The 22,962-nt window shown below is 51.2% G+C and overlaps 2 protein-coding genes across 6 annotated transcripts in view; one reads left to right on the top strand and one right to left on the bottom strand.

The window, feature by feature from the left end:
- The first annotated feature begins 4,509 nt into the window (after positions 1–4,509).
- On the top strand, positions 4,510–11,861 carry ARPC5L (actin related protein 2/3 complex subunit 5 like). Its single transcript, XM_043916870.1, has 4 exons — positions 4,510–4,782; positions 8,909–8,981; positions 9,984–10,160; positions 11,297–11,861. Exons 1-4 carry the CDS (start codon positions 4,634–4,636, stop codon positions 11,357–11,359), a joined length of 462 nt encoding a protein of 153 aa, XP_043772805.1. The 5' UTR covers positions 4,510–4,633; the 3' UTR covers positions 11,360–11,861.
- Positions 11,862–12,729: 868 nt separating this feature from the next.
- The window catches only part of GOLGA1 (golgin A1), a 47,223-nt gene continuing 36,990 nt past the window's right edge, over positions 12,730–22,962 (bottom strand). For all 5 annotated transcript variants that reach the window (XM_043916868.1, XM_043916865.1, XM_043916867.1 and 2 more), the window contains 8 exons: positions 22,688–22,777; positions 21,634–21,736; positions 21,370–21,530; positions 20,841–20,987; positions 16,706–16,765; positions 16,041–16,211; positions 15,428–15,514; positions 12,730–14,982 (listed from right to left, as the gene is read on the bottom strand). In XM_043916868.1, the coding sequence (XP_043772803.1) occupies positions 14,902–14,982; positions 15,428–15,514; positions 16,041–16,211; positions 16,706–16,765; positions 20,841–20,987; positions 21,370–21,530; positions 21,634–21,736; positions 22,688–22,777 (900 nt within the window). In that variant the 3' untranslated portion in view covers positions 12,730–14,901. The remainder of the gene's footprint in view (positions 14,983–15,427; positions 15,515–16,040; positions 16,212–16,705; positions 16,766–20,840; positions 20,988–21,369; positions 21,531–21,633; positions 21,737–22,687; positions 22,778–22,962) is intronic.

Raw genomic sequence — 22,962 nt, 5'->3', positions numbered from 1 at the left:
GAAGAAAATTTGAAGTTGAAAATGAGCAAAATTCATTTAGAATAATAGTTATTTGATCTAAATGATAAGTCATGATTGGCAGAGTGATGTGTAGAAGCACCACCTGCAGCTGCGGATGTTAGCTCGTCATCTTCAGTGGTCTTTTTTTAATCAATTTTTATTAGAGTTTAGTTGATTTACAATGTTGTGTTAGCTCCTGCTACACAGCAAAGTGAGTCAGCCATTCATATACATACAGCCACTCTCTTCTAGACTCCATTTTCATATAGGTCATCACAGAGCACTGAATAGAATTCCCTGTGCTATACAGTAAGTTCTTGTTAATTATCTTTTATGTATTTGTTGTTGTTACTGTTTAGTCAATAAGTTGTGTCCAATTCTTTGCGACCCCATGGACTGTAGCCCTCCAGGCTCCTCTGTCCATGGGATTTCCCAGCCAAGAATACTGGAGTGGGTTGACATTTCCTTCTCCACATTTGGTACACTTTTGCAGGCTTCCCAGTCTGGTCTACTCTGAGCTGGGTGCCAGTGTTCTGGGGGGAGGGGGGGGGGGCGGTCCAGAGGATGAAGGTTGAGGGTTTTAGAAGATGAATTAACATGGCCTCTGCCTTGGAGGAACTTAAAGTCTACGGTGGGTGGGCAGGGGTGGGGTAGACAGCTATGACAGCATATGTTATTTGGGGGAAAAGGCATTCATGGCCTTTTGTTAGTGAACCTGACCCAGTTTCAAATTCTTACTCTGTTGCTTAGTGCTAGCTGACTGTCAGCAAATCCCTTCCCCTGAGTTTCAGTTTTCTCACCTGTGAAACGTAGTGTTTAGGAAGATCAGGAAGATAACATGTAAAACTCTTTGCACAAGACCTAATGCATAACAACTGCTCAGTATCATTGATATTAATGTTCCCAGTTGAATGAACACTTGAATTGGCCCTGAAAGTTAAAGGGGGGACTTCACAAGACAAAGTGCTCAGACTTTCTGACTGAACAGTTGCATTTTGCCCCCAGCAGCAAACATGAATCAGTGCCCTAGTGTACTCCACTGCCATTAATAAAGGCACACCCACATCTTAGAGCTCTATTTAAAGCCAGGTTGCCCGCTTGTTGCTGTTGGATGTCACCTCCAGGAAGCCTTCTCTCACCCTCTTACGGGTTTCTGTTAATGAATCTTTAGCCTTGGACTAAATTGGGACAAAACCCTCCCTTGTTGATCTCTGTGCAATTGAACCTCTAACCCCAAATATATTGAATTAGAATGAAATTTATGTGTCTGCCTCCACACCCAACCTGGAAGTTCCCCAAGGAGCAGAACCACAGCTGACAACTAGTTTGGTTTTTCTCGCCTCCAGACCCAGTACATGGATATTTGTTGGATGAACTGAACTGAGCTTTGTCTCAGATCATAGTGAGGCAGGCTTCTAGGAAATGGAGTGAAGTGGGAAAGAGAAAGCAGAGGGCATTCTTGGCATGGATTAGTCATAAATGGAGGTTGAATGGGGCACAGGAACTTGCCTATCATAGTTTCCAAATGCTTACAGTTCTGTTAGAGTTAACGACTGTGTACAGCTTTTCTGAACTTTAGCTGTTGTTGTTGTTCAGTCGCTCAGTCATGTCCAACTCTTTGCGACTCCATGGACTGCAGCACTATCTCCCGGAGTTTGCTCAAACTCATGTTCACTGAGTCGATGATACCATCCAACCATCTCATCCTCTGTTACCCCTTCTATGACTACCCTGTTTCTCTTACATGCCACATCCAATGTACCCCCAAATTCTATAGCTTCTATCTATGGCTCAGAGGGTAAAGAATCCACCTGCAATGCGGGAGACCTTGGTTTGATTCCTGAGTTGGGAAGATCCCCTGGAGGAGGGGATGGCAACCCATTCCAGTATTCTTGCCTGGAGAATCCCCATGGACAGAGGAGCCTGGCAGGCTACAGTCCATGGGGTCACAAAGAGTCAGAGACGACTCAGCGACTAAGGACGGCACATTGTCAGAATACCCAGCCTCTTCCCACCACTGTTATTGGCACCTGCTGGGCTTTGAGCCACCATTGCCTGTCTCCTGAACCATTGTTGTCGCCTCATAAATCACCTCCGTTTGCTCTGGTTTCCATTCTCAGTAGAGCTGCCAAAGGGACCCTTTTCAAACTGAAATTAGATCATGTCTCTTCTCTGCTCAGAATTTCCAGGGCTGTCCTGAGTTAAGACCACATCCTTTTCTCATCTTCAAAGTCCTACAGCACCCGCCACTCCCCCTTCCATCTTGTTTCTTCTTGTAGGTTAAGATTTCTTTGCATTTCAGAAAGTGAAAGTGAAGGTCTCTCAGTCCTGTCTGACTCTGCAATCCCATGGATTAAACAGTCCATTACAGTCCACGGAATTCCCCAGGCCAGAATACTGGAGTGGGTCACCTTTCCCTCCTCCAGGGGATCTTCCCAACCCTGGGATTGAACCCAGGTCTCCCTCATTGCGGGTGGATTCTTTACCAGCTGAGCCACAAGGGAAGCCCCATCTTGTTCCTTCTTACTCTTCTGCTCCAGTATGGCCTTGCTTTTTCTGGAACACACCAAGCCTGCCCTGTGTTTCAGCCTTTGCTTGGCTTTGTCCTTCATTTCCTTCAGATCCACTTCAGCATAACCTCCTCAGGGACACTTCTCTTGACCACTTTAACTAAGGTGCTCTAAGGAACTGAATGTTTCCCCCCCCCACCCCCCCAAATGCAGTCATCCCTGACATAGTGTGGATTTTTAAATTTCTGCCTCACTGACTGGAATGCAGATCCATGGTCATAAAGTGACATTATTTCATTTACCAATTTACTTGGGAGCTATTTCCTTACTTGTAAAATGAGCATTTCTGGTTCGAAATTCCTTCTGATCAGAATGTTCTGAGGATATAAATTTCTGTTAGCTTGTTGCCTGCCTCACTTACAGATTTCTTCCAAGGTATGGAGCTGATAGGCAGGTCTCCCAGGACCCTTGAGACTTTTATTCAGCACCTGTTTCCCTGTAGGAATCTATCTTTAGCACCCAATATCAGGTAGCACCTTCGTTGGGCAATATTTTTTGATCTGTAGACAGTTCAATGAGAAATATTCGAAAAAAATGAAAACCCAGTCACATTTCATTAACTACTGGTCTTTATGAAAAGGAATACCAGTATATGAAAACAAAGACCCAATGTAGTCTCAGGCTAAGGCTCATTGTGGCTTCCCTCATAGCTCAGATGATAAAGAATCCGCCTGTAATGCAGGAGACCCCCGGTTCGATCCCTGTGTTGGGAAGACCTCCTGGAGAAGGGATAGGCTACCCACTCCAGTATTCTGGTCTGGAGAATTCCGTGGACAGTATAGTCCATGGGGTCGCAAAGAGTCGGACACGACTGAGAGACTTTCACTTTCACTTTGTGGCTCAGGTAGTAAAGAATCATCCCTCCTCCCTCGCTCCAGGCAATGCGGGGGGGGGCGGGGCTGGTTTCCAGCCTTGGGTTGGGAAGATCCCCTGGAGAAGGGAAAGGCTACCCTGAGATAATGGATGGGAATCTATCCCTTCTGGCCCGGAGAATTCCATGGACTGTAATAGTCCATGGGGTCGCAAAGAGTCGGACACGACTGACCAAGAGCCCCTCAAGCAACAGCCCAGGCACCTAATTTTGACACCACAAAGTTAACCTTGACTCTGCACTATTTCTCCCCACCCCCATTTCCCCCACTTCAGATTCTGCGGATTCCTTTCCTTCCCGGATATGCCTTTCCAGCCAGTCAAGATTTCTCAGTCCCCATGGCCTCGCCTTTCCTCCAGGATGGTGGTCACTGGGTCATCCCCCTATCCCCGCCCCCTACACTGCGGGTCAAGGAGACTGCTACACACGCGTGACGCCGCACTCAAATCCAAATGTCTCCACTGTCTTATCAGCACCCTCGATACATTTTAAACGTCTTGTAAGTCTCCCAGTCCATTAACAATAGGGTCACTACAATAAGGTCAGATGCAACCCCCTCTGAGCTCCATGTGGTGGCGTCCTAAGGTCTTCAAATTCGAGACAGGCTCTCCCATTCAACATCACTCTCGGAGCATAAGAACTACTACTCATCCCTCAGGCTCGAAGCTGTCTTCTCCCAGAAGCCTGCCCAGCACTCGACAGGCAGAGCAGGGCTCCTTCTTCTGGAGGCCCCGTGCCCCTCAGTCTGGGCAGAGATGACACCCGGAATCCGCGACTATGCCCGCCCTGGCCCCTTCCAGGGCTAGGGGTTCCAAGGGTGCAGGAGGGAAGCCGAAGAGCGCAGCTGTGGCATCTATGTGCTGCGCCTGCGGAGGATTGGCCGCCCGCTCCTCAGAAGGGGAAACTGAGATCCCACGAAGATTACTAGCCCCGCAGTGGTCCACAGGTTATATTTCCAGGTCCGTCTCCCAGTGCTTCCCGAAGCGACGTAACCCGCCCGTCCCACCCACCAGCACTTCCGGTTCCGGCGGCGAGAACCGGAAGTGGGCGGGCGGCAGCGGCTGCGCGCGGAGGAGGTGGAGGAGGTGCCGGGCGGCAGCTTCCCGCCCCCGAGCCGGAGCCGGTTCTGAGCGGAGTAGAGTAGAGGTCCGCTCCGGAGCGTAGCCGGTTCAGCGGGCGCTGAGCCCCCGCCATGGCCCGGAACACGCTGTCCTCGCGCTTCCGCCGGGTGGACATCGATGAATTTGATGAGAACAAATTCGTGGACGAGCAGGAGGAGGCGGCGGCGGCGGCGGGCGAGCCAGGCCCGGACCCTAGCGAGGTGGACGGGCTCCTGCGGCAATATCCTTCCCCCGCGCGGCGGCCCAGGCTCCCCTGTGGCCCGGCCTTCCTACTTTCCTCATCCCTGGCTCTGGCCCCTCAGGCCGGCCTCTCCGCTCCTCTCACCCCCGGACCCCCCAGGTCAGTTTCCCAACTCTCTTCCGATCTGGCTCTCCTCGGGCAGGCATCCTCATTTCCCTTTCACCTGGCCTCCCCACTCCCCTGGTCCTGGTCCCGGGCCCCCTTGTCCTGGTCCCGGGCCCCTGGACCCTCCTTCAACACTGCGGTCCCACGCGGCTCCTGGATCCTGGTGGACTGGCTGGCTCGGCGGCCCCAAGAGCATGCAGGACGGACCTCCAGCCCCGCAGGCCCTTCATTGCCCCGGGAGGCCTCTCCTCTTTCCTCCCTCCGTCCCCTAGGCTGGCCTTTGCCTGGGCTCTCGATCACTCCATCTCTCTCATGCAGGAAACCGGGCCTTACTCGGGCTTGATCGGCGGGAGGGGCCAAGGTGAGCCACCGCTGAGTAATTGAGCGGCCAGGGCGGCTCCCAGACACAGTCTTTTCGGGCTGGATTGCAGCACCACTTGAAAATAGGTGGTAGATGGCAGTCCTTGGGAAGAAAGGACCCAAGGGGGAGCGAAGGCTGCAGCCTTAGTCCAGCCCTGGGTTCTGAGATTTCACCTCGCACCCCAGAATTGTTCTGACCCTTCAGCTAGCTTAATGCCACTCTTCCTCACCTATTCTTAGTTTCCTGTGATCATTGGGTTTTGGACCTCAGTGGTCTCAGCCACGTTCAACAAGTGCGTTTTGGCTCCCTCCCCCCTATATCCTTCTTGTGCAGGAAGCAATGGAAAAAAACCTAGTTGTTTAGAGCTAAGAAAAACCAAGCAGCGTAAAGTGAGATGTAAAAGTAGAGCCCCACGACTGGAAATGACTCTGTTGTGGTCACAGAAAACAAGCATTTAGAAAACAAGATTAAAAATAGAGGTGGTGTCACAGCCTGCTTGGTCCTTTAGCACTTTGAGCACAGGAAACTGACTTATTCTCACAGGAAGGATTTTTCTTTATTCAAATGGTATTACAGGAAGAGCCTCCCCCACCCCCTTACTGGCCAGGACAGGGTTGGAGGCTCAGGCTGTGCTGTATATAAATCAGGTTCTGGGTGTTTTATCAGTTGACTCAGCTTGGGAAGTTGAACCCATTCAGTGCCTTTGGGAGGAGTCCTGCAGTGTTCCTCAAATGTGCCTTTGAAACAAATACCTTCAGCCTTTCTTTGTTTGAACAGAAATGTATTTTCAAAGGTGGGGATTCTAGCTTGTTATTTCCTGCCCCATCAGAATCACCAGGCTTTCCCCATTGGTGAAGTGGGGTCATGAGAACGGCCCCCATGAGGGAAGGTTGATTCTGCAGTGTGGTGCAGAACTCGGCTCATGGGCAGGCATTGGCAAAAGGACTCCAGCATCAGACCTGTGGCTCAGATCATCTACAGAAGGGGCGTGCAAGGTCTGGTTATCTGCTGTCTTGGTCGCAGTGCTGCAGGGACTTGTTGAAGGTGACCTCTTGGTATGCTCCTGACATGATAGGTTCCTTGAGGCTGCTTGGAAGCCTAGGCTTAGCACATCAGGGGATGGTAGTTTCTCCACTAATGGCAGTGTCAGAAACCTGGTTACCATGGAGAGTGTACCTCTTGGGATTGGGGAAAGGGAGGTTAGCAAATGAGAACTGAGCGCGGCCCAGGAAGGGAGGAGGAAGGAGCTAATATTTGCTGAGTCCCTACCATGTGCCAGGTATTGGATTTAGATTAGATTATTGAGCTGTGGAGCAGGCTTCTAGGAGTCTTAGAACAGAGGTGGGGGGAGTAGGGATAGGGGTTGGTTGATGGGAGTGGGAGAGTGTAGGGAGTAGGCCCATCCTGGTACTGTTACAGGGAAGCAAGTCATGGATGGAATAGAGCATGGGCTGGGCACCCACACTAACCCACCTCAGTCCTGCTGCAGCTGTGTGGCTTTGAGTAGGTCACTTACCCTCTCTGAACCTTGGTAGCCTCCTTTGTTAAAAGGAGAACCAAGCTGGGCTTACAGGTTCCATGGGAGCATCACTGGATAGCATCCCAGAAGGCTTTAGAACAGTACTGGACCCACAGCAGGTATCCTGGGCATGCCGCTTGGGTGTGGCGGGGGAGTGGCGACAGAGGGTTGTAGAAAGAGCTTGACATTGGAGTCAGGCATGCTTGGGTTTGTGACCTTGAGCACGTCATTTTCCTGCTCTGAGCCTCAGATTCATTGCCTTTAAAATCAGAATAATGATGATTCTTGTCACAAAGAACTGTTAGCAGTAATGAGATGACATGTGAAAACACCTGGGCACATATCTGAGACTTAGTTCCTTTTCTTCCCGCTGAGGCACCGTCTGGTCCTCTGGAACGAGGATCTGTCTAGAGCAGAGTTTTGAGTGATTTTGCAGTGTCTCCTCCCCCTGAGGAAATTTGTCCATGTTTGGAGATACTTTGATTGTCACAGTTTGGTATGTGGCCGGGTGTGCCACTAGAATCTAGTGCGTGGAGGCCAGAGGTGCTGCTCAATATTGTAAGATGCACAGGATGGACCCCACATCAGTCATCTGGTCTAAAATGTCATTAGTGCTATGGTTGAGAATCCCTAATCTAGAGGAGACTAGGAGCTGGGCACCATTTCCCAGCTTCCACAGCCGGTTTTCTGGAAGGGCCTAAAGCTATCCTAGACAGAGGCCAGCTTGATAGATGGTATGCTCCTCCCTGCTCCCTAGTTCCCCCAGCTGCTGAAGGCCCCTACCCTTCAACACTGCAGTGAATGATAGGCAGAGGGATGCTACAGAGTAACTCCAGGGCGGTCAGTCTTTTTGCCTCTGTGGGCTCGTTACCCTACCCTTACGTGTCCATCTTCTGAAGTACTGTGCTTCCCACCCATGCTTGGTTGGTGGAGAGTGCCGGTTATGGTTCCTCTTAAGCTTACTGGGACTCTGCTTACTGCTTTGGGGTGCCAAATTCACAAAGAGTTCTGAGGTAGAAGTTTTATCAGTGACTGATATCAGACTGGCCCACGCCTGGCTGGGAGAAAGGAATTCCAAAGCTGACAGGTACAGGGTGAGAGAGAGTGAGCTGCCTCTCAAATTGCAAGGTGGACCACAGCCCCGCAGGGTGCTAGGGCGCTCCACCCTGGGTGTGTGGGCCCAACTCCGTCAAGATGGAGGCCACAGGGGGCAGACCGGGGACTCCGCTCTGCTCGGGAGGCTCTGGCTGATCCCACGTGGGTACTGCTGCGTGAACAGGAGTAGAGACCCGATTGGGCAGAAGCCACCTCTTGTTCTATTTTTGAAGCTTTTTGGCTGAAGCTGATGTTTCGGATGAGGAAATGAAAGTCAGCTGATGTAATTCAGTTTAAAATAGGTGTCACCTTTGGGGACCTAACCCAGATTGTAATTTTCTTTTGCGTGCTGGATAGTCAGAGCTCAGCAAAGAATGTGTCAGGACTCCAGCTAAGGTTTGGGGAACAAGGAGGGGAGGTTTGGTTCGTTTTCTTGGCAGAAGGTTCTTTGAGATTGTTAAGTTTCCCTCCGTTGGGACCTCACTGACTTGGGTAGGTCTTGGAAGATAAAAGTTTTAGCACATCTTAATTTCTTTAATAATTTAACACACTGGATTAAGAATTAGGGACCTCCATCTGTGCCTTCGTTCTTCCCTTTGGAGAATGAGAAGATGAAAATGATAACCTCATACAGTGGTCATGAGGGTCCAGCAGGGCAGATACAAGGCCCAGTGCTAAGTAGATGTCAATCAGCTTCGTCAGATATTCCTGCGAGTCACCCTGCTGGGGCAGCAACTTTATTCCTCCTTCCGGGAGGGAGCGAGTCCATGTCCACACTTGCTTTGAAGGGGAAGGTTTAGGGGCCGCAGGAAGGGTTTGGCAGAGGTGCCCCTTCCACCCTCCGTGTGGCTCAGGAGAGCCACAGACTGCCCAGGTTGTGCCCACCCGGAAGCCACAGTAGGGGGAGGGTTAGATGTGGATAAGATGGCATTTGTCTCTACCCCCTTGAGCTCTTTCTGCAATGAGTTTGTTAAGAAGAGCACAGACATGCTGAGGCGAGCCTTCCTTAACTGGTGCCGGTGCACAGGGGACATGCTTCGGGCATTTCACGCAGCCTTGCGGAACTCTCCTGTCAACACCAAGAATCAAGCTGTGAAGGTAAAGGGGGTCGAGCTGCGGTGCTGCTGGGTGGTGTTGGGACCAGGGCGTGAGCGCCCGGGGGCTCTGGACAGCATGTGTCTCATCTCTGCATCAGTGAATCTCTACCAGGGAAGTGAGCTGGCACCGGCCTGTGTTTCCACAGAAGCTGCCTGGCGCCCCTGACACCAAAGCTCTCAGTGTTTGTAGTCAACACTCCCCAAAGAAACGGTCAGTCCTCCCCAGGGCCTCATGGGGTGAGAAGTCAGCCCAGCCCTTCCTGATGAACAAAGTTATAAACTAGCTTGCCACATGGGACTTAGTGCTTATGCTTTTATAAGCTATTGAATAGGCTTTATTTGCATAAGGATTTTCAGTGCTTTTATGATTTCTGCCTCTTAAAAACTAGGTGAGATGATACACTTGGGTAGATCGCATCAGTTAGGCTGCCTAAAATCTCATCACTGAGGCTATCTAAAATTTGGTCCAGGGAAAGGGGTCTCTTTAGAGCTGGATTTTTTCCTATCTTGTGATGGTGTCTTGATTTAATCAATGGCTGCACCTCTCAAACGTGGAGGGGAACGGCCCCTTTGTTCCACTGGGAGTGAGCACAGAAGGTACAGCCAAGGAGACTTGCTCTTTGCTGTGTGGGGGGTTTGTTGTTTGTTTTTTAAATATGGAGACCTATAGAGTTGAGCTTAAGGCCTTGCTGGCGTCATCAGAAATAGTGATTCTTCTCCCCAGGAAACTGCTTATTTCCCCTCAAATAAGTGGAATAAATCATTGGCTTTGAATACTTTGGGATACTTTGAAACTTAATAAAAAAAAATTCACTATATATATATAGATATAGGTTTTTTTTTTTTTTTTTTTTTTTTTAAGCATTGCAGATGAACTGGAAATTGTGCAGTGTTCCTAATGAGTTCTGACTACTTGGTTTGGTGTTTCAGAGCCTGCACTGTGGCATGTGGGTATGCCTGGGCCATGGCTCTAGACCTCATTCCCTTTCTCTTTCCCCTGTAGGAGCGGGCCCAGGGCGTGGTGCTGAAAGTGCTTACAAACTTTAAGAGCAGTGAAATCGAGCAGGCTGTGCAGTCACTGGACAGAAATGGCATCGACTTGCTAATGAAGTACATTTATAAAGGGTTTGAGAAGCCCACAGAAAATAGCAGCGCAGTGTTACTCCAGTGGCATGAAAAGGTATGTGAACACATTGCCCACTGGCTCACCCCCAGCCCAGGGTTCAGATCAACAGGCCAGGCGATCCCAGACACAGACAGGATGGTCTGATAGGCCTGTGAGAATGAGGGCCATGCCTCAAGCAACCTGGGACACCTGAGCACTTACTCTCCCGAGGAAGCACTGGTAGGGGTCCTCTGTCTCTGATCATTGCCATTGCTTTAGCTTCGGTTTGTGCCGGGCAGGCCTCGGGACCTGTAACTTGGCTGGTGAGGTTCAGGCAGGCTTGCTGGTGGCGGGGCTTTGACATACTTTGTTTGGGCTGGTGGAGGTGGTGGTGGTGGGCCTTAGATGCAGGCTGAACCCTCCAGTTAGCTATGAGGGCTTCCTGCTCCAGTCCCACCTCACCAGGCCAGACGGGGCAGTGGTAGATACCTTGGCAGTCTCTTAATAGGGCCTTCAACCTCCTAAGGCTGGAAGAGCTGGACCTGACCTTTGCTTGTTTTAGTACAAGTCGGGGGGCCTCTTGTCAGGCCAGTGTCCTTCATGAAAGGCTCTGCGGAGTATTAAGGGAACGGCCCTTAACTGAGGGGTCAGTCATGTGGACAGCCTCAGGCCTGGGCTGGGTTGTGGCCTTTGGTCCTGCTGGTGGGTGTTCTGCCTGCTCTGCCAGAAGGTGAGCTCCTGGGCTTCGTAATGGGGGTGGCCATGGTGCTTGAGAGCTGAGCAAAGCCCTCAAGAGTGGTCTGGGGGGGCCACGCTCTCTGGTCCCTTCATGGCAGCCGGGTGCATGAGTTCGTGGACATTCCCACTGCAATGGGCTAGTGTCTGTTTTAGGGCCTAGGGCTGTGCCTGGATACAGTGAGCTTGTCAAAGGGAAGCTGGGGGGCTTGGTGTGAGCTTGGCAACAGTGTTGCAAGCCCAGTTCTCCTGCCTTAAAGAGCCAACAGCTTTTGGGGACCCTTTGTTCCAGGACAGGGCTCCATCCCTCGAATGCAGGCCCTGTTGGCACCTCTTAACTGTGCTCTCGCAGGAATGCTTTTTCAGAAGATCTGTGACATGGTCAGGAGTGTAGTCCCATCTCCCCTGGCAAGAAGCTAGGAGCCCCTTGGCCAACCAGGTCTCAATTGACACCTTTTCTTTTGCTGCCCCTACAGGCATTAGCAGTAGGAGGTCTAGGCTCCATTATAAGAGTTCTTACAGCAAGAAAGACTGTTTAAAAAAAAGAGAGAGAGACTCATGTTACCTCGAGAAGAATTTTGGATGCACAGGCTGTCGAAGAAGGGATTGACAATGGACCACCTGCCTAGGAACTCCCAAGTCAACTATTTCAGGACATGCATCCGCTGAAGTGTGTTTTATTTTCAAGGTGGAGGGAGAGATCGTCTTACTGTTTTCATAAATCCTTTGCAGGATCTGATAGTCTATGCCTTTGTCCACGAGTAATGCAGAACTGACATTGTGACTGTCTACCAGAGTGGCTGGCCCGCCTTGGTCAGGGGTACCTGTGTGCACTGCCTGTTTAAAAGGAGGGAGGGGTGATTTGGGTAGGTGCAGATCCAAGAGCTGTGGTAAAAGCGAGAGCTTGGTTTGTTTTTTTTTTTTGAAGCGGAAACCCCCGAGGGTTTGTAGACAGACACCCCGACCTCCCAGAGAAGGCGGGCTCTCTTGGGTTCATTGTAAAGTGCCTGCTGCATCAATAAAGCTCTTGGCTTATTAGTATATACTCTGCCGTGTGTTTCATGTATATAAAAGGAACAGGAGATAAATGGGATGGTCATGAGTGAGAGGGGGCCTGTTCTGGAAACCGGACCTGGAGGGGTAGACACAAATCCCTGCAGAGCCGCCAGGGAGCGAGCGTGGCGTTCTCGCAGTCTGGCTGCAGCAGTCCCTTGAGCCTGGGCCATAGTGCTGCTGACTGCTACACAGACATGTTTTGCTGAATAACTATTGTTTTCACTCCTCTGATTTGTACATAGTTTTGGAGCTTACTTAATAAAGTCTTCAGTTTGTGTGACTGCACTTGGGAGTCCTGGGAGTGGGCTCAGGTGCGCCCATCACCCCCTCCTGACGCTGGGCTTGGCTGTTCGCCAGGAACACTGTGATGCTGAGGGGTTTTCTTTAAAGGCGGAAGAGACAAACAGGTAGCAACAAGCCTGTACATAGACAAGGCACATTTTGTTCCCTGTAACCACTGACAGTGGGCCTGTCTGAAGAGCAGATGCTTTTCCTTCCTTTTTAGCACATGGAACTGCAGTCTGCATTCTGTTACAGGTAAGGACCCCATTCGTATTCCTGAAGCTCTTCCTAGTCATGCGGGCCTTGGAGATGGATGTCGCCCGAAGTGACAATCCTCCCAACTCCTCTGCAGAACCCCCACCCTTCCTGGGAGGTAGGACTAGGCTGCTGGCTTCATTAAATTACAAATATAATATTTACTCACCCAAACCTAACCTGGGAAGGTTCTTTCTGAAAGACAAATACTCTAAGGTCCTTGAAGCTGGCCTTGAAGTTTTCAAGTGAGACATAATATACTAAATTTAACAAGTCAAAAAGGAGATGCTGACACACCAACCGATAACAAATGCACTGCATCTGGATTGAAGGGCTTTAATCAAAAGTGTATTGCACCACAAATGAATTTTCTACAGCAGTTTTAGGTAACACAATCCCTATTTACAACATGGAGGGTGAGATCAAGATCCGATGCTCATATAAAGGGCTCTATGTACTGTCTAGCACAGAACGTTCTATACAAGTAAAAGTGCATGAAATCACGTCAGAGTATTTACTCCACTCTTCCTCTTAAAGCTGAAGGAAATTCAACATGCAGGAGGAAAGGCTAATCAGAACAAATCCTCCCTGTGCAAGGACAGACCTGGGGGGGGCCCCACAACTGTCTAGAACTGCTGGCGGCTGTGGGGAGGGTGGCAGCGGGTGTGTGGCGGGGCACGAGACCAGCCCAAGGGCTGCAGAGGCCATGGGAGTCAGCGGGGCTCCACAGCTGTGCTGGGCTCGCCTCTGACAAGCCCTAACTACCCAATTTAAGGGATTCTTGCCTGGAACAGCTGGAAGAGCTACTTCCTACTTGTCAAAGTGATGGAACAGAAGGGACTCCTGGTTTGTGTCCCCACCAGATAACGAGAAACAGCATCCTCGGGTTGCATCTGCCGGGGGAGCTGCAGGAGGAGGTAGGTAACAGAAGTGTCACTGGGCAGCAGAGCCCGAGCTGGATGCGGGTAATGCTGCCCTTGCTTGGTACTTCAAGGGCCATGGAACTGTCTTACATTAACTGCATATTCTTGTTTTCCTCTGAGATATATTTTATATATATTTTAGCCCTAAACATCATTGAGAAACCTAACATCATTGGGTAACTGATGATAAATCTAGGAACTCCAGTTATTAACTCAGTTTTTTATTTAACCAATAAAACTTTCATCAAACTATAAATATACAGTTTCCCTTTAGATCTGAAAGTGTGCCTTATCCAGGGCAAGTATTTCCCTTTTCTTTAATGATGGTGAACACGAGTTTTCATCAGTCACTTCCAGAGCCATCTGCGTGTCGTCAAGTACTGCAGCCAGCCAGGGGCCGCCTGGACGCCACACGTGAATGTAGTGTCATCTTAAATCTCTGGGGTGGGGGGGGTGCGGCAATGGGGAGATGGTGCCTCCACTTAAGGGGCAGTCCACCTCCAGCGTTTTGGTCAAGGCTGGGGAGAGGAGAGGAACAGCTGCGGCTTCCTTCGAATACAGCAGACTGTCCTCAGCAGTAGAAAACATTGATTAGCATTTGCTCAGTGTTATAACAACAGAATTAAGATCTAAGCAAGTGAAACACCACCACTGCTTCAGAGGGAAGCAGATTGGGACAAGGATCCCAATCTTAGAAATAATTTCCTCTTGATGCTCTGATTTTCCTTTAAGAACACCAGTTAAATGGATTTTATAATACAGAAGACATGTTTATAATAGCGAGGAACTTTAGCTATAAAAAATAGTTTAAAATGGTTTACCAGCAACCTATCCACCACAAGTACATTCATTAAAAAGGCAATTGAGTGTATTTGGTACTAAGAATCTTTTTACACATTTGCTAGTTTTCTTCAGTAAAATGAGATACTGTCAGAAAGGTGCATATATTCATTAATCCACACTGGCCCCAGAGTACCTTAGAGATGGACACATCTGAAGTTCTAGGACGTTTGAGTAACAAAGTGAAATAAGGTTTCCTTGGGTGGAAGGGTTCAAAAGCCTCTTCTAACTCACCTGAACCCAAACATACGAACAGGGAAAGGGAGTTGAAAAAAGCCAGCCTCACTGAGTTGGCTCTTCGTGGCGGAAGCAGGTGGGTCTGCCCTGCGGGGCAGCATTCGAAGGCCTGTATGTCCAGCGTCATCACCACATAATGGATTGGCTGCCTCCTCTCTGACACAGGCTGAGGGCTTCAGCTTTAAGTGCTAATGTTGAAAGAAGATTCAGGTGCAGGTGGGTGCTGGCCAGAGCTGGGATTTTAGCAGCACTGTGGCAATGTGGGTTGTGCCAGGGCTTTCCGGAAACCAGGATGTCAGGATCAGCTACCTCCTGAGGTTCGTATCAGTCTGCAGGAGTGGGCCTTAAGTCTTGTAAACAATGTTCAGATGCTTGTACAAAATACTGCAGTTACAGTGATTAAAAACCCACTAGGACTGTGGTGTGTCAGTGTTCTTTTCACAGAAAAAGTGTCAGCCCTTGGAGCCCCCATCCCTGGGTAGTGCCGCCTAGGACCACGGTGTCCGAGGGTTGGAGATGGACGGCCGGATGCTGCCCTTGGGAGCTGGCTTGGACCCAAACCACGACATCTGTATTTGAAACAAAAAAGGCTCCTGAGATGAGAGCCAGGACTGGGTGCAGAAGGAGCTGAAAGACCCCCTCCCCATCCGTGGCCTGGCCCCTCCTGCCCTCCACGCATCCCGACTGGCTGGGAGCAGCTCCGTGTTTTCTATTACAGCTTTGATGCAGGTACTTTATGAGTATTTTTCACTTTTTTAAACAGTCTGGGTGCTGGCCAGACCTGGGGCTGTTGATGAAGTGATACCAATGGGAGTGCTGTCGCAGGCCTGTTAGTCAAGTACAGCAGAGACCTGTGGGCACAGAGCGTGTCCTCAGTCGACACCGCCCCAGTCAAGTTCATCATCCCAGAGGCACCTTCCACGCTAATGATGCAGCCATGCACTGCTCTCATCTGCCAGGGCTGGGATGACTGACTAGTTTTTGGAAGGCGGATAGCAGACCAGGAAACCCTACCTTATACTCCAGGGTTTCTTTGAGCATGTTCTCCTCCTCTTGTGAAAAGTTCAGCAACACTGACACAGCTTTTATAAGATGAAAAGCCTGAAACAAAGTAAGTTTTGCTGCATGGGCCTCGGTGGGAGTTAGCAGGCGGCCAGCAGCTACCTGGTAGCCATCTCCCGGTCCTGCTCCTCTAGTGCACCCCAAGCTTGGTTGGCAAGGACCACGGAGAGGGTGGAGGTGGGCATTCTGAGGGCTGCTGGCTCTTCTCCTCCCCTACCTCTTACCTGGGGACTGGCAAGATCACCAGGACATCCACAGCAGCTCCCTGCTCTTCGGCAAGAGGCAGGACTGCTGGGCAGATACAGCTCCCTGGATTCTGGCCTCAGCATCCAACCCACATCTCCTCCCAGGAGCCAGTTCCCTACTTGGAGTCCCCTGCGTACTGCTCAACCAGCAGGTCAATGCCAGCTGGAGACATGACTAAGCGTCCACACTTGTGGTCAAAGTGGACTGTGGAAGAGGAAGAAAGAAATGAACCTGGTGGGAAGCCAGGTGAGGCTCGGACAAATGAACCAGGTCTGGGGGTGGAACTCAGTACCCAAAGGGCAATTCAAAAGCCCTTTACCTCAGATTCACGACAGGACATGAATTTTAAAACCACGTGTTTGAGGTATTCGAAGTTGATCTCGCGAGCGTCAGTCAGGTCAGCATTATTCGTGACCGAAGGCGCCATGTTTGACATCTCAGGCCCAGGCTTCTCTCGGACTTCAAAAAGCTCATTATCAGGTCTGATTTTCTGAAAAAAATGAATGGAAAGATGCTACATTGAGCCCTTCAAGACAGGTCTGAAAATGACATGGGAAAGGCATTTGGCCTAGGCTGTGATCACCTGAAGTTCTTTGCCACAGCCTGCGCACATTAGGGTGACAAGGCCTCAGCTGGGAAGGTCGGGCGCTGGCTGAGAGGAGGGACAGACGTACACAGGGCAGCTCAGCCATTTCACTTATCTGGGGCAGTGAGCACCCCGACCTGGCCTCCTCCATGCACGCGTGCTGCACACGTCACCTCACTGACCTCTCAGACAACACACTGCCTCACAGAAAGGGCTTGTGCCAGGGGTCCTCAGAGCCCCTTTCCAGAAGCACGTTCAAGGTGGCAGGGCCACTGTCCCACCAGCCAACATCGCACTTCCCAGAGATCTGTGGTCCTGGGGGAGGAGGGGAGCACCATCAGGAAGCGAGGGCCCTGAGGAGGACCGCAGAGCCAGCGGCGGGGAGAAGGGTCACTCACCAGTTCCTTTTGCAGAGTCTTCTTAAGCTCCAGCATCCTCTGCTGCATCTGCTTTATGGTCTGTGATAAAAGTCCCACCCCCACAAAAAGCCATCCATTAAATGCACGTTTCACCATCTCTAAGGTGCCAAGGCCCACAGCACAGACAGAAAACCCCTTGGGTCCCCAAGCACCTGTTAGACGCCCCTGCCTCGTCTCCTGAGAGGCTGGTGCTGACGACACAACCTGCTGCCTTGGCCTCTTCCCCTCACGCGCTGCTGCTCTGCACACACTTGCTCTCCGGGTTCCGCCAGGGCCGCCGCCCCAGGGCTGCCCCCTACAGTGGCCTGGGTCCTCAGGACTGCTTCAGGCACTCACCCCTGGAGGCGGCAGAGCTCAAAATGCCTCTGCGCAGTACATTCTGCCCTTCAGAATTATATTTACGTGCTATCACCCCCAAGGAGGATACCTGGGCCAAAACTTAACAGTTCTCACCACCACCACTGATCTCCTGGAACACCGTAAGAATTCTCAATGCTGATCTGGAACGGTGTAAGAGATCATGGCTTTTTGGCATAACCCACCAACATTGGGTTTTATATCTTTCATTTCTTTATTTTCCTATTTTTGGTGAGTTTAATTATTAATATTACGGGCCTTAAATATAATTTATTACACATTCCATTAATAACCAGAAAGGCTGAACTTTGTTTTCCAATGAAAAAATTTACTGTATAAACAATACAAGGAAAAAAAAAAAAAAAACAATACAAGGAAAAATTTTAAATAAAAATTTCTCCAACACATCACAACTCTAACGTATCAAAATGAGTTTTTCCTATGAACTTCTAGTCCATGTCACCATTGTTGCATTGAATACCTAGAACTCTGAATAGTATTTTGTATTTATCAGAGTTTCCACAGCTTTAGTTTTCCTAATAATAACTTTTAAAGTGACAGCAACTCTAGGGGATGCCCCATGTCTTCTTGTGTAGCCGAATTTCCTTTTCTTGTTTTTTGACCACATCACCTGGGCTGTGGAATCTTAGTTCCCTGACCAGGGACTGAGTCCACTGGCATGGCAGTGAAAGCGCCAAGTCGTAACCACTGGACCACCAGAGAATTCCCTGAGTTTCCATGTTTAAACAAAGCTGTAATAACCTTCATTTTCTCAAGAGTAGTATGTCCACAGTCCTCTAGAGGAACAAGATGGCTGGGTTGGGGGACTGTGAAAGTGCCTCCAGCTCCTGTCAAGCACGTTACACTGCCTCCAACACCTAACTGACAGAATGGTGACATTCTGTTTCATTGTGAATTCTCTGGTTGACCATGAGGCTGGGCATTCCCCCAAAAATACACTTGCTATTTTATGTTACTTGATTTTCTAGGTTTCTGACTCATTTATTAATTTACCCAACAAATACTGAGTTTCTACACTGGCCTAGAGACTGAGGAAACAGCAAAAAAAAAAAAGGGCAGGGGGAAGAAAAAAGAAAGAAAAAATGTCTGCCTTCTGGAGGGAAAAAGTTAACAAGCAAATCTACAGTACATCACAAGGTATAAGAAGCCTGGAGAAAAAGAGGAAGGTGAGGGGACAGGAGTTGTGGTGGTGAGGGCCGGCAGGGCAGCAGGGCAAGCCTCACTGACAAAATGACGCCATGGAGGAGGTGAGGGGACTCGGGGAAGGCCCTTCCAGACAGAGACTCAGCAAGTGCAGAGGCCTAAGGCAGGAGGGTGCTCGGTATTCTCAGAAAGGCAAGGCCGCTGTGGCTGTGAGGAAATGCTGGGGGAACAGAGGGTGGGGGTAAAGGCAGTTAGGAGACAGACCCCTCAGAGCGTGGGGGTAAAGGGCAGTTAGGAGACAGACCCCTCAGAGGGTGGGGGTAAAGACACTAAGGAGACAGACCCCTCAGAGGGTGGGGGTAAAGACACTAAAGAGACAGACCCCTCAGAGGGTGGGGGTAAAGACACTAAGGAGACAGACCCCTCAGAGGGTGGGGGTAAAGGGCAGTTAGGAGACAGACCCCTCAGAGGGTGGGGGTAAAGACACTAAGGAGACAGACCCCTCAGAGGGTGGGGGTAAAGGGCACTAAGGAGACAGACCCCTCAGAGGGTGGGGGTAAAGGCAGTTAGGAGACAGACCCCTCAGAGGGTGGGGGTAAAGACACTAAGGAGACAGACCCCTCAGAGGGTGGGGGTAAAGGCAGTTAGGAGACAGACCCCTCAGAGGGTGGGGGTAAAGGGCAGTAAGGAGATAGACCCCTCAGAGGGTGGGGGTAAAGGGCAGTAAGGAGACAGACCCTTCAGAGGGTGGGGGTAAAGGGCAGTAAGGAGACAGACCCCTCAGAGGGTGGGGGTAAAGGCAGTAAGGAGACAGACCCCTCAGAGGGTGGGGGTAAAGGCACTAAGGAGACAGACCCCTCAGAGCGTGGGGGTAAAGGCACTAAGGAGACAGACCCCTCAGAGGGTGGGGGTAAAGGCACTAAGGAGACAGACCCCTCAGAGCGTGGGGGTAAAGGCAGTAAGGAGACAGACCCCTCAGAGGGTGGGGGTAAAGGGCAGTTAGGAGACAGACCCCTCAGAGGGTGGGGGTAAAGGCACTAAGGAGACAGACCCCTCAGAGGGTGGGGGTAAAGGCAGTAAGGAGACAGACCCCTCAGAGCGTGGGGGTAAAGGCACTAAGGAGACAGACCCCTCAGAGGGTGGGGGTAAAGGGCAGTTAGGAGACAGACCCCTCAGAGGGTGGGGGTAAAGGCACTAAGGAGACAGACCCCTCAGAGGGTGGGGGTAAAGGCAGTAAGGAGACAGACCCCTCAGAGGGTGGGGGTAAAAGCAGTAAGGAGACAGACCCCTCAGAGGGTGGGGGTAAAGGCAGTAAGGAGACAGACCACTTAGGCTTTGTGGCCACTGTAAGGACTTGGGTTTTAATGGGGACAGTGAGTCATCAGAGGGCTGGTAAAGACAAGTGACAGGGGAACCAGTTAGAAGCCCATCCCTGTCCTCCAGGGAAGACAGGGTGGTCCCTGGGTCGCAGGGGGCAGCAGTGGTGGGAGGAGAAGCAGCTCATTCCGTGTATAGTTTGAAGGGAGAGCCCAAAGGATTCCCTAATGATCTGGATGTTGGCTGTGAGAGAAACAAAGGGGTCAGGGATGACTGCAAGGTTCTGGCCATTTCCAGATAGGAAAGATGGCAGCAGATGCTAGAGAGTGCAGTCAGTCTGAAGTCTGGCTCTGAATGTTTCAGGTTTCAGGTGCCCTTCAGACACGGCCATAGAGAAATATGGTAGATACGAAAGCCTCGAGTTCATGGGTGCTGTCTGGACTTGAAGTGTGGATACGGTGCCAGCAGCACACAGCATGGGTGAGATCGCCAAGGACGTGAGTGTGATCTGGAGAAGCTGAGTGAGGGCAGGACCGAGGGACACACAGTGTGCAGGCGTCTATATTTCCGGGCAAGAGATTAGTGGGTGTGGGGGAGGGGAGAGGGGAGACAGAGAGGGAGGGAGGCGGGGGGCGGGGAAGAGAAAGAAGGAACACCTTTTCCCTTGTTAAAGAGCAACCACACAATTTGCAGGCAGAATTTCAGGCCAGAGCACTAACCAGGCCACACATAAACTTCACAGGATACAGTAAACCCAGGCTCAAATGAGCTCCTGCATTTACAGCTGCAGAGGCCAGGCAGGGCAGGTGGAATCATGACATTTATTAAGCCTCTATCAAATACCAGAAAATTTACAGAAAACTAACAGTTTCATCACCCAATACCCACCCCCTAAAACCCCCAAACCACTTAAAGGCAAGCATCACCGCTCTCATCTCACAGCTGGAGAAAAAGGTGCAGAGGTCAGGTGAGTGGTTGTAGGACCCGGCTGGTGAGGGCAGAGGGGGGCTGTGGGCACTGAGGCCTGCTGCTGCTCCAGCTCTGAGACTCAGGCCAGGGCTCGGGGAGAAGACTTGGGGCGTGTGAAAGGAGAGGGCCATGCACCAGGCAAGCAAGCAGAGAAGAATCAGGAGGAAGCCGTTTCAACGGAAGAGGAAAGACTGCCCCCAAGAGGGGCCCAGGGGCATCAGCACAAAGCCTGAAGAAGGGACGGGAGGGTTTTCGGCACAAAGACAGGAAAGGAGACAGAAGGAGCTGAGGCGGAGCGCATCCTCACCTTATTTTTCTCTAGAAGTTGCTGCTCCAAGTCCTGTTTTTCCTTCTGTAGCTGCCCCAGATCCATGGCTGCCCCCATCTCTCCGTTTGGTATTCCCTCCACAGCTGGAAGCTGGTACTCGGGGTCTTGCCCAGCCCTCGAGGTCACCTACAGGGTGGTGGCAGCACAGGTAATGGTCAAGCTAAGCCACCAACCCCCGGGGGAGGGGCCAGACTCACTGCAAAGCTGATGTGTCCACCAGGCACCTGGCAGGAACCAGACTACGGAGATCCCCTCAGGGCCCTCTGGGGGGACAATGCCCACACAAGGAGCCTGCTGGGAAGGAGGGCCTTAGCACTTGAACATGGACAGGTGTCGACACATCAGATGGGCTCCTCAATGCTCACAAATCCCTCATCAGTGAAGTCCCCTCCCGTTGAAGAGAAGCTGAAGCTGCCCAGCGCCCCCCAGGCCTGCCCACCACCTCCGCCCACTGACGACATGCTGCCCCCCACTGCCCCACACCCTGAGCAGCTCAGGCGGGACTCACACGGGGCTTGCTGGCTGAGAGCACCATGGGCTGCTCCTGGCCTGTCAGCCTCAGCAGGTCCTCCCGAGAGGCGGCAGCCTCCGCCTCCTCGGCCCTCAGGCCCCGCAGGGCCTCCAGCTCGCTCTGCAGCTGGTGTGTCTGCAGCAGCGCAGAGTCGTGACCTAGGCCAGACACAGGGGCAGTGAGCGCCCTGATGGGGCCCCTCCAGGCTGGGGCCCCCAGCAAGAACAGGTGAGAAGGCTCAGCCAGGGGCAGGGGCCTCACCTTTCTTCAGCTGGAGAATCTCCTGCTCTTTCTGAAGAATCACTTCCATTTTCTCCTGCAGACTCTGCTCCTTCTCGCCTACCATGGCTGTTAGGTCAGCGGCCTTGGAGAGAAAACCCAATACAAGAGAAGGCTAGAAGTGGCAATCACGTCTTTCTTAAAGGAGTCCCCACTTTTCCATTACCCAGGGTCCTCCCTGAATCCCTCCCTGAAGGCCACAGCCCAGAACATTTCCCAAGCTAACCTCTGCACCTATTAACAGAAACACGCACAAGTCAGTTCTCTTTGGCAGGCACAGGGGCAACTGCCCCCACGGCCCCCTACCTGCAGTGGGCCCACCACAGACATGGCCATTATGCCCAGCCCTCCCACAAGCTGTCATGACTGTAACTTCATGTCCTGCGTGCCTGTGATGTGCCCAACATTTGATGCACACGACTTCACTGTTGTTGTATTCATGAAGGTGTGATTATCGCAGGGTCTTTTCAGAAGCAACTCCAACAGATCTGTTAAGAACCTACCACAGCCTTAGAGACAGTTACCCAGACCTGGGGCCTGAGCCTGAGCCTGTCCTCAGAGGACAGCTTCTCCCACCCTTCTGGCTGAAAGCTCAACTGTGGTCTCTGAGGCCTGCAGCCAGCGGGGCCCACCTCACAGAATCAGAACCTGGGGATGGACTTGCCTTCAGGTAACATTTATAATAGTAACCAACTATCAAAATTTTAAAAGGTTATCCCAGGGGGTGAGAGTTTCTTGAGTTTCTTTCCTTTTTCTTTTGTCTTCTTTTTGGCCACACCACACGGCATGTGGGATCTAGTTCCCTGACCAGCGATCAAACCCACACCCCCTGCATTGGAAGCACAAAGTCTTAACCACTGGACCACCAGGGAAGTCTGGAAGGTTTCTAACGTTTTTCTCCTACCTTCCTAGGGACATCAGGGAAATCAAGCAGCTGACAGCATTCCTAGACCTGTGTCCACCCCCTGCTCTGAAGAGATGGGGAGGTAGCTCAGTCCTGGCTGGGACTGATGGGGTCGCACCCCACGGGGCCTACCTGCTGCTGCAACTCTTCCCTCTGCTTCCGCACCTCCTCCAGGGCTTGAGCCATTGCCACACTCACCATTTCTCTTTGGCTCCATTCTTCCTACAACCCAGAAAACGGGTAGGAGATTTGAGTCCAAAAACCCAGTTCACACTTTCTTCGCTGCACACATCACGTGAAGCCCACAGAGAGAGGACTATCTCACAGGACCAGACGAGCGCGTCTCCTGCTTCCCGAGGTTCCCAAGCTACCTTCTGGCCGCACGGCCTTCTGTTCCTCTGTTAGTG

This window comes from Cervus elaphus, chromosome 11, assembly GCF_910594005.1.
Source record: "Cervus elaphus chromosome 11, mCerEla1.1, whole genome shotgun sequence".
Taxonomy (NCBI): Eukaryota; Metazoa; Chordata; class Mammalia; order Artiodactyla; family Cervidae; genus Cervus; species Cervus elaphus.
This window is presented reverse-complemented; position numbering and strand designations above follow the sequence as displayed.

Coding starts and splice junctions, on each gene's coding strand:
- ARPC5L (XM_043916870.1), top strand. CDS start 4,634: ATGGCCCGGAACACGCTGTCCTCGCGCTTCCGCCGGGTGGACATCGAT. Junction 4,783..8,908: donor GTGGACGGGCTCCTGCGGCA/ATATCCTTCCCC, acceptor GTGCCGGTGCAC/AGGGGACATGCTTCGGGCAT. Junction 10,161..11,296: donor TACTCCAGTGGCATGAAAAG/GTATGTGAACAC, acceptor CTGCCCCTACAG/GCATTAGCAGTAGGAGGTCT.